Source organism: Hippocampus comes, unplaced genomic scaffold, assembly GCF_001891065.2.
Source record: "Hippocampus comes isolate QL1 unplaced genomic scaffold, H_comes_QL1_v1.1 scaffold538, whole genome shotgun sequence".
NCBI lineage: Eukaryota > Metazoa > Chordata > Actinopteri > Syngnathiformes > Syngnathidae > Hippocampus > Hippocampus comes.
This window is the reverse complement of record NW_017806079.1, coordinates 16,077-26,863: the sequence shown is the minus strand read 5'-3', so window position 1 is coordinate 26,863 and position 10,787 is coordinate 16,077. Positions and strand designations below refer to the sequence as shown.

General features: G+C 42.7%; 1 protein-coding gene across 1 annotated transcript in view; it reads right to left on the bottom strand.

The window, feature by feature from the left end:
* Positions 1-1,212: 1,212 nt before the first annotated feature.
* Positions 1,213-10,787, bottom strand: part of LOC109530799 (galactose-specific lectin nattectin-like) — a 19,797-nt gene continuing 10,222 nt past the window's right edge. Inside the window, exons 4-7 of the mRNA XM_019894702.1 lie at positions 8,085-8,170; positions 7,825-7,959; positions 4,171-4,279; positions 1,213-1,443 (exon numbers count right to left, since the gene is read on the bottom strand). Coding sequence (XP_019750261.1) covers positions 1,370-1,443; positions 4,171-4,279; positions 7,825-7,959; positions 8,085-8,170 — 404 coding nt within the window. The 3' untranslated portion in view covers positions 1,213-1,369. The remainder of the gene's footprint in view (positions 1,444-4,170; positions 4,280-7,824; positions 7,960-8,084; positions 8,171-10,787) is intronic.

Below are 10,787 nucleotides of genomic sequence, written 5' to 3'. Positions count from 1 at the left end.
TTACACATCCTTCAGTGACATCAAGTCCCATCACTGGGAGCAAAAATAACAACAATATTTGCAGTTAGGATACTTTCTGTGTCATGATCTTTGCCAAATGAATTTATTTAAGTGTACAGATTGTAATTTGTTTTGCCTTTTTACACACCATTAACAAAGTTTTTAATTTGGACAACTACCTGAAAATTTGAAAAAAGCTTATTTTAACAATTAAATTGTTATTTTGTTATTATCGCGTTTTTTTTTAAACAAGAATAACGTTGTATTATAACGCCTTGAATAGGAATCAAATAAACATCAATCAAATATTTTATAATCTTTCATATTTATTCTCACTCAGTGTGATAAATGGTTTGGATGAACACAGATCTGATAGCCTGGCAGTAATCAATCGAAGACACACTAAGCTCTTCCTCCACAGCTCTCAGTCTTTCTGTTTTTAGTTTTTACAGAAGTCAGGCTATTTCTTTCGCCGCTTCGGGTCTGAACATGTCCTTTACAATGGCTTTGCAGGTGGGAAGTATTAATTGCTTTGCCACTGGGACTTTTATGATGAAACCACAAGTTCAGCGACGTAGTAACTTGCTTTCAGTGCTCTCTCGTTGACCTTTGCGGTTTTTCTCATGAACGTTGCTCCTTTCTCCGTGTATTCACGCAGACGGACAAAATACTCCACAGTTTTGTTTGTAGATAGTGTAGGGTGTTTTGTTTGGAGATGGAGTTTAAGCATACTTGGGACCATAGCGCTGTTGGAGAGCTTTTCACCACATACCAACCACAACGGAGTCAGTGCCGTTGCATCTCCGGTAAAAGTAAATCCAAATGAACGATAGCTTTCGCTGTATTGCCTCGTGCCATAGACTTCGCTTGTCTCAAAGTACAAGGCAGGAAGCTAGCTGCTGCTGCTACCTACCGGTATGGAAGAGTACTACATGATTACTCTTCCAGGTGATAGACCGCACAGGCATACATACATATTGGATATTTTCCCACGGTACACCTGACAATATCGAGCGGTTTCAAACACTGTGCTGTTTGAAAAACACTGGTGTAGATGAAAGTGAGAGTATATTGAGACGGTACTAAATATCTTCCGTATGTGTGTGTGAAACAAGAATGCATGGATATTAGGGATCCCATCTTAAAGTCTAGAATGTTACTTTCTCACTCTGCAATCAAGTTCTTGAATGAAGAAGCAAGAACACCCAAACACATGCTCAAAGGTACCCCTTTATTAATTGCAGTGTCCAAGTATTTTTGACGATGAATAACAACTGAAAATTTGTGAGCAATTGTTGGCTTTTTACCAAGAGTCGTCAAAATAGTGGAAATTACATTTCTGTACAATGCGATTGGAGGTCTGATTCGATCAGTAATGTTTCAACTTTTTGGCACAAACGAAACGTCTTCGACCATTGCATCCAGCATCACTCCAGAATTGACCTGTAAGTAAAGAGATCAACATAAAGGTTTAAATATGATACAACCAAAGTTTTGTTGATGACATTTGCTATGAATCAACCAGAGACAACCAGACAATCTGAGATATTTGCAGGATTGGGGATTAACAGCGTTCTGTAATTGGGACACAACAGTACAGTGGAACCTTGAGTTGTGACCCGTTGCAAAAAATGAAGAAAGACTCAGATCGGGCCTGTCTGACCTGCTGGCCATGCGGAATGGTGGGCACTGAGTCAAAAACTCGCGTGTGGGAGGAGTTCGATGAGGCCATGAAAGCCGTCTTCCCGACCGCTTGGGAGAAATCCTGGTCCACCCTCTCTCAGGAGGGAGGACCAGTGCACCATTACCACTGTATATAGTGGAGATGGGGTGGACGGAAGTAGTTTTTCATCTGTCCTTGTAATTGTCCCTAACTGGGTCAAATACCTACGGACGCCCATGTCACTCACGAAGGACAGAAACACACCCAGCCTGTCTTGCGTATATAATCCGCCAATACACTACGTCAGACTGAATGTGAAATATCACAGCGTGCCGCTTGTCTCGTGCGTGTTCACCGTGTTTGTTTGTGGGATTGACTTCACTTGGCTTCAGGCAGACAAGTGAAGGAGCACTCATCCTCCATCCAAAAATTTTAAACATCGCCAGTCAGTCTTGTGACCAACGGCGGTTCTGTTAGCTATATTGGATGACACTTAAACAGTTGAAAACAATTTCTAGCCGGGTAAAAAAGCTGGCTGTGTTTTATGCCTCTCGGTCCCATCCCACTCCATATGTGTGTGTGTGTGTGTGTGTGTGTGCGTGTGTGCGTGTGTGTGTGTGTGTGTGTGTGTGCGTGTGTGCGTGTGTGTGTGTGTGTGTGTGTGTGATTTAGTTGTCAATGTCTGTATTATTCACGTGCATTTGTGTTTTCGATGCCGATGCAAAGTGACCAAAAGTTCATTTCAACCTACTCGGGCGAAATGGGCGAAGGACAAAATGCTTCAAACGCCACTGGTCACTCAACCACACGTCTGCGCCAGTGGAACATAGGGAGGCATGGGTAGACTAATTTATAAAATACAACACCCGACTTCCAAACTCTGCTGCTGTGGAGAATTTTTTTTTTCAACATCGGCAACATCTTCCAGCCAGAGGACCACTCTGGCCAGTGCCAACTTTGACAAACTGGTCTTTCTCAAGCGGAACATGAAACCTCTGCCTTTAATCTCATTAATCTCCCACGGCCTCATGCACGGATTCTTTTTTTTGGGGGGGGCGGGGCAGACAGGTGAAATGTCAGGACGGAAGTGCTTTAAAAGGAAAGGATGGAGGCTAATTATTTTATGAACTTTATTATTTTATTACACTTTATTTATCACTGGGGCATACACTGTATGTTCTGTTTCAGAATCTGTGTGGATTTTCTACTTATTTACTTTTACAGCAGATAGTTTGATCTCGACAGTGGATTACACAGCACCCCAGCCATTGCTGTCACATGGTCAGATTTGCACCCAGGAGGCTCGGCTGGCCTGAGCCAAAAGCAAAATGTGGATCACACTCCTCACGGGCTCACCACCTGCGACTGGGGCCATAGGGGTCAGGTGCAATGTGAGCTGGGTGTCGGCCCAAGGCTGAGGTTGATTCCCAGTTAAAGAAGCTGGCGATTAGGACGTAGAATATCACCTCTCCGGCAGCCAACTGGTGTACGAGGTCAAGAAGTTGTGTCTAGACAAAGTCATGCTCAGCTTGACACACAACTTGGACTCTGGGACTATTCCTATTGAGAGGGGTTGGACTCTCTTCCACTTCAGAGTTGCCCACGATGAGAGATGCCGAGCAGGAGTGGACATACTGAGTGGGGCCTGGCTCTGTGCCTGCGCATTGGGGTTCACCCCGACTGATGAGAGGGTAACCCCACCTTGCCTTTGCGGGGGGAGGGTGGGGGTGAGTAAGTCCTGACTGTTGTATGTATGGTGCTAACAGCACAGAGATGGAGTCCTCTTGGGGACTCCATCATTCTGCTGGGGGACTTTCACGCTCGTGTGAGGAATGACAGTGTGACATGGAAGGGCGGGATTGGAAGGATCAGAACTCGAGTCTTCTGTGTCTGTTTCTGTTCGGACCTCTGTGCTCGTCAAGAGTTGTCCAAAACAAACACCGTGTTCAAACATAAGTTTGTCTATATGTCCACTTGGCACCAGGACGCAGCAGGCCAATATTCAATGACCGACTTTGTGGTATTGTCATCAAACTTGTGGCTGCATATGATTGAATGAATTCGATTTGCGTGAATGAAACGCTATTGTTCCAATTTTCTGGTTCATTTACTTGCCCTGTTCTTTTCTTTTGGCTCCTCAAACTGTTAGCCTGAGTGTGACTAGTGCATCGGTAAACAGCGCCAAGGCATTTAGTCGAATAATGCTGTAGCAATAGCAATGAGTAGCTAGACAGTGCAGTAGAATGGCGGACTGGCAGCTCGGCTTTCTTGAAATGATGTCACTCACCGGAGATTGGTGAATAAAAGCATTTTCGTTGTGAAGTACGTTGTTATGGGTCTAACAATGAGCCAGGTTGGGTTGTGTAAAAAAAACAAAAAACAACAACAAAAATCTAACGAGTATGCTTAACACAGCCATAAGTACGACTCAACAGATGGTTTGCCAAGTTTACTCCACAACCCTTGAGATGCCCCAGGGGTTAAGGATGGTGAAACTGCATTCATACCTTGAAAGTTTATCTCTGCACAGTCATCATTTGTATCCACTCTTGGCCGATTATTAGCCCAGTCCTCGAAATCAAAGGGTGATCCATCTGTCCAAACAAAGTCTCCATCCTGTTTGAAGAAGTCACATTTTAGTGACATATCCAAAGGTAAAACTCTTCGACTTTCACCAAATGACTGTTTTATTTCTCTGTCTCTTGTCTTTTAATGGGATCCTAACACTTGCTGATGTTTCATTCTTTCTTGTCTTACTTATTTTGAGATCGGAGGGAAAAGAAAAACATCATCTGAGAAAGTTGGGCTTGGTTAATGGGTTTTCACTTGTATCGCACTTTTCTACATTAGGTCGTCAAAGTACTTGAACACTGCTTCCTCATTCACCTACTCATGACACAGCTTAGGAGCAACAGGTGGGTTCAGGATCTTGCTCAAGGACACTTCTAGGTCAAAATTGCTGGGGATCTAACTCACACCCTTTGGTTTGGAAGACGACCGGTCTACCACTGAGCCATTCTGCCTCATTAAAAAAATCTAATTATGATTTTTACCCTTGATGCATAAGTGAGTGGACCAAGACCTTCCCATAAATGTCACGTTAAAAATGAACCATATCAGAATCATTCCTTTTTGAAACCATTTTGGATAAGTATAATTATTTGTATTGTATTATGTATTAATTTTGACCCACACACCTCTGTTTCTATGTTGGAAATGCTTCATTTACAGTGATCCCTCGTCACTTCGCGCTTTAAGTTTTGCGGCTTCAGTTGTTTTCCCCAAATTGAGTACATTTTTTTATAATACAGCCATATCCGCACTCATATTGTGAAAAGACGCGTCATGTTTTTGCAGAAGAGAGAGGGTTTCCCGACATGTCGAACAAAGAGCTGACGAGTCTTTGTACGTGCCTACCTAAGCAAAGCGCGTGATTGGTTCCCGGCACGACATTAACCATTGAGAGGCACGAGTGGATTTATCCCACTAGCTGATTGGCTCCGTATCATCACCCGTCTGTTGACTGTTTTGTCGTACTGTATCTTAGTGTGGTGTTTGCGATAACTTTTTTTGGTTGGTGAAAATGTGATCCAATCATCTTTGCCGCCTTCAAAATTAATGTGTCCAAGGTGTGTGGGAGGATGCTCGTTCCTCCACGGCGATGGCACCATCAACAGGGATACATTGCTGTAACGATGGTGGCGGCGTGGAGTTGGTTCGCAACCTTGACTGGGCACCCTGATTTTGAAGGTTTCCCGACCCGGTCAGCTACTTTTTATGCACGTCACAAGGAAGCAATGACACTGACAGCTTTTACGTCACTAAAAAAAGATAAAAGTCTGATAAAAAACAAAAAAACAAATAAGAAGACAAAATGAACATCATAGCTCTAGCCGTAACCATGTTTTTCCTCCTATTTAAAAACCTTAGCCACACCGTCAGCGCCTCCAGCCCACGAGTAGAGTTAGAGCCGCCTCTTACACAACCAACATAAGCCTCTTAGCCTCTCTCAGAAAGCAAATTTGATGAATGTTGATGACTGAATCAGGTTTATTATGAAAGATTAGTAAATACGTGTACCATTGTAATCTTTGTCTCAAATATGTATTAGTACTGTTTACGTATTTTAAATATGCTGGTAACTGCGACGTTTCTAGCTTGCAACAACATCAATGATCAGACAGATCATGTGACTGGTCTGTTGTCAACTGCCTGTAGTCTCAGATCTTCACCAACAGAGGGTGCTAACATACTGTGGAACAGCCGTGAAAACCCAGTTCACGTTTAACTGTATGCAAACATTACATATACAAACAAACATGAACATTTCTTGGGAGAAGAAATCCTACTTCGAGGTCTTTCACTTTTTGGTGGGTTCCATTAAGGACGCTGATGTCCACACTCTGAATGCTAACATTGCCCAGCTCAGGAGTGATGCAACAATTACAATTACTGCCACTTGAAACACTTCAAAGTGGGGTTACACCCGGCGAATCCGAAACAGGAAACCCTTGATCCGCCCTCAAGAAGTCGCCTGCCAAGTGATGACACTTTTCTGTGCCGTCTTGATCCAACACAAACCAACGTGAGGTGTGCCAGCGTGTTGCTGGTGTTAGCCTGCAAGGCACACTGATTGAAGATGCTGTCCTTGCCTTCGGTCTTTCCTCAGCTTTTGATGATAACTTGCGTCAGAACAAGTGTGACTTTCCTTTTGTCTCCAATTCATGCCGCTTTCCATTGAACACGTATCCTCCATCACTGCAGTGGGCATGTGCCCCTTGAACCTCCAGTGGATCCATCACTCGCTGACCCACAATCGTATTTCTTGGTCATCCCGGACGAAGTTGTTTTCATCAACGATGATGTTTTGAGATACTAGGGTATCTCAAAACACAATTATGGAAGGAAACACACAGCTGGAAAGCCCCGTCCAGTTGGGGAACAATTGTGTATCTTTTTTTTTTTTTTTGCCAGAGCTGTGTGGGAAAGGCTTCTCACATTTATTTCTTTTTTAGAAAACGGTAATTGAAGTTTTGGATGGAGTGAGGATGTTTACGTGTAGCCTCTTCAGATGTCTTTTTAAAATTACGATACTTTTTTCATTATATTATGGAATACATTTGAATTAAGGTTTGAGAACCAGTACAGTACTTGAGTGTAATATGAACTGAATACCGATTATCCTACCATGTCTTGCATTCCATACAAAAATATTAATGAAGATTAATTATGCGTTGGCTTGGTTTTGATTCTCACTTGGGCCTACTACCCTACTGAATTAATTAATGTTTGTCATGATGGTGGTACATGGGGAGCTGGGTATTTTGAGGGGTATACTTGATGTTTAATGTTCAAGAACCACTGGAGTAGCTTAGGGGTGCCCATTACGTCGATCCTGATCGACCGGGAGATCTAGGACTGGTCCCAAGTAGATCCGAAAGGTGTAGAGGAGAAAAAAACCCGAAACAAAACATTTGTGTGTCTTTGTACGTTAGTAATATATTTTTTTGTGTTAATGTACACTGCACCCTAATCATCCTATCAGTCTCATTTTCACCCAAAAATATTGAAAAAAATAAAATAAAATAAAGCAGGTAAATCTTTAACCTAAGGTGGCGCGTGACCGACGTCACCAGAAGTTGTTAGCGCTCAGCAGTCTGCAAATGCAGCTTGTGATCAGAGCTGTTGTGCTATATCTTTTATCGTCATTATTCTCATTCAGAGTTTGCTTCGTGTACAATTCACCGAGGGCACGGGCAAAGAATAGGAATCTAGAGGGCTGAGGGAAGCACTTTAAAACGGGAGGTGTGAGCTACGATAGTCAACAGGCTGCAAAAGTGCATCGCTTGCTTCCGTGTCAGGCTTCTCATCATGGCGTGTGTGTGTGTGTGTGTGTGTGTGTGTGTGTGTGTGTGTGTGTGTGTGCGCGCGCGCGCGCGTGCGCGGTAAGGGGCGATCCCGGGAGGTTGGTTGATCGAAAAGTCGATCTTCAGTCCAAAAAGTTTGGGCACCCCTGGAGTAGATGAATGAAAATGCAGGTGCACTGAGATTCAGACTGATTTGAGTGCCTAAATTCGCAGTGAATTAACGAATCAAAAACAATTCTGAGCACCAAGTACTGTATTGCTGAGCTACAACATCTACAGTACCAAATATTTTACCTCAATCTTGTCATGGAGGCCAATCCAAGTGGGGGTAAAAGTTCCAGTCTCTTCCAGAATCAAGTGTCGAACTACTTCATTCTCCAGCGCGTTGTGGATTGAAACCAGATTTCCTCCAAGAACATTGCAGACAGTCTAGTTGGAGGAAAATATTGGGGGGAAAAAAATAAATGACGTCAAAAGTAGAAACATACTTTTTTTTTTTGCTTTCATTTCATGTGCAAGAGACTACAATGTGTGGTGGGGCATCAATATTGTACCTCAGCAAGAATAAATTGTAGTCTCTCATTTTGAAACAACAAACAGCGGGAATTAAGACGAGTCCAGCCAGGAGGGCAAAAGTAATCTGGAACATATTTTAGAACAAAGACATTTTGATGACAGAAGAACACTGGTTAAGAGTTGCTGCCGTACGGCAAAAACTTTCAGAGTTGGAACCCCCCCACCTATGAATGATCAAACTGTGGATAGCGTGGGACTCGATAAAACGGGATCGTGACTGGCCAGCCAACTCATCCAACCTAAACCCCATTTAAAATGTACGGTGTGTTATCAAGAGGAAAATGAGCTGACAGCAAGCGAAAAGAAATCAAGGCATATCATTTTGAAAATACCATATTTTCATTGATGTTCATGTGATTTTTTTTCCTGCAAATTCTGAGAAGCATATGGGGAACAAAACTGTGGTAATCTTACAAAAGTGACTGTTTATCCTGACAGACCGTTAAATGGTCTTACAACATTCGTATCCTGTGCTATATAAACAAAATGAAATGTTTTTTTTGAAACACAAATGACTATTTTGGTATTTTATTGTCAAAATATGATCAGGAGAGAACAGAGCACATTATGAAATAAGATTTTCAGTTATTTGTCAGAATTTCAGTCGTTAATTCAATTGTATTCTTTGTTGTGAGTCGACGTGGCACTTCATAGCATTTCACTTCACAGTTCGGCTTGACTTGGAGATAATTTGTCGCAGTGTCCATTCTCAAAGACTTCGTGTATTCTGTGTTTCTTTCTCACATGAGAAAATGCATGTTCACTGTCTGCATTGCATGCGGTACATATGTACCATATTTTCCGAACTGTCAGGCACACCTCAAAGCATTCCATTTTCTCAAAAGCTGACAGCCGATGCGCCTATAATGTAAAGAGCCTGAAACTCTCTTCATATTCCCCATTGAGTTGTTTTCCCTGTTAGTGTTCCTATGCCATCGAGTGGTGATTATTAGCAGGAACTAATTGTAACCGAAAAGGTTTCTGCCCGACACTAATCGTGCATTCGTAAAGTGCATTCACCAACACACACTCAGACAACTACTTTGTGAGCTCTGCTCAGCCATTATGAAACAAAGATAATACCACAAGCATAGTTAACTACTGACTAAACCAGTGTTTTCAAACACTGTGCCGGCACATGCAGGGTATGCCATCTGAAATTATCCAATTTGTATGCCTGTGCAGTCGATCTTCTGGCAGACTAATCATGTGGTACTCTTCCATACGGGCAGGTAGTAGCAGCAGCTAGCTAACGGCCTTGTGCTTCGAGATAAGCGAATTAGTGGTGCATGGATGCTGGATGACGGTGAAAGTGATGGATATGTTTTTGAAGAGGAAAAATGCTGACTCTGAACTGGACCCAGGACAAAATCCGGACCCAGTAGAAGATGCTAGTCCAGTGTTTTTCAATATTTTTCGAGCCAAGGCACAATTCTCTCATTGAAAATAATCCTGCATCACACCACTTGTTGAAAATGTAAAAAACAAAAAAAAATTACGTTAACAATTTAAATGTTGTATTGTTATAAGGGCTTTCTCATTTACCTTTGCAGTTTTTCTCATGCACATTGCTTGTTTCTCCATGTGTTCACGCAGGCGAACAAAATACTCCACAATTCTGTTTCGAAGTGAAGGGTGTTTTGTTTGGAGATGGTGTTTAATCTTACTTGGGACCACAGTGCTCTTGGAGAGCTTTTCACCACATACCAAGCACAACGGCGTTGGTGCCGGTGCATCTCCCGTAAAAGTAAATCAAAACAAACATAGCTTTCGCCAAATTGCTTTGCACCAGAAACTTTGTTGGGCGTCTTTGCTTTCTTTTGACCTCCACTCATACGATGACAGTGATTTTCAAACCCAGTGTGCCTCGAGACATTGCCAGGTGTGCCGCGGGAAAATATCCAATTTGATCCTGTGCGGTCTATCGCCCAGAATGTAATCGTGTCGTACTGTTAGGTTGATTGTTTTTAGTTATCATACATTTGCATATTATTAATGATTAATTGATTATGCTTGAAATGAAGAATGCTTATGCTTTGAATAGAAATATAATGCTTTTAATGAAGATATGCTCACATTTGTAATATAATACCCATTTCCACTGCCGCCAAATCACGGGTAAACGCGCTTTTTTGGGCAGTGGAAAAGGATTGTCGATCCATGTCGATCCGTACCCACCAGCACGCCATCGGAGGCAGGTTGTGATCGCCTTGGATCGCCTCTGCTTGAAGTGTTAAAGCCTAACACGGGACTTCCCGGTAATTATGTTATGATATAGGGCGGTACGTGATGCGTCATAACATCGTGCACCATCGGCCTCGAATATAGCACGCCCCCACAACAAAGCTAGGAGATCGCCCTTTAAGCTGTTGTCTCAGTAGTAACAAAGAGTTGATCCTCCGCTGCTTTTCGACCATTTTGACGACAGCAAAAAGCATGATAAAAGAAAGAACACTCACTTCCATGTTGCTTTGTTTACCACCAAGAAATCTGTCGCACTATCATCGACGCAATCACAGCGTGGTGATGTAACCAGACGCAAAGTGGTGGAAGGGGAGGTGGGGGGGACGCAGAATCGCCTTCTGTCGGTCAATGGGAAAGGGACATATTTCCAATTGGTTGCATGTCGCCACGGATCACTACTACCCGCTAATTTCAGTGGGAAAGGGGTATAAGAATGC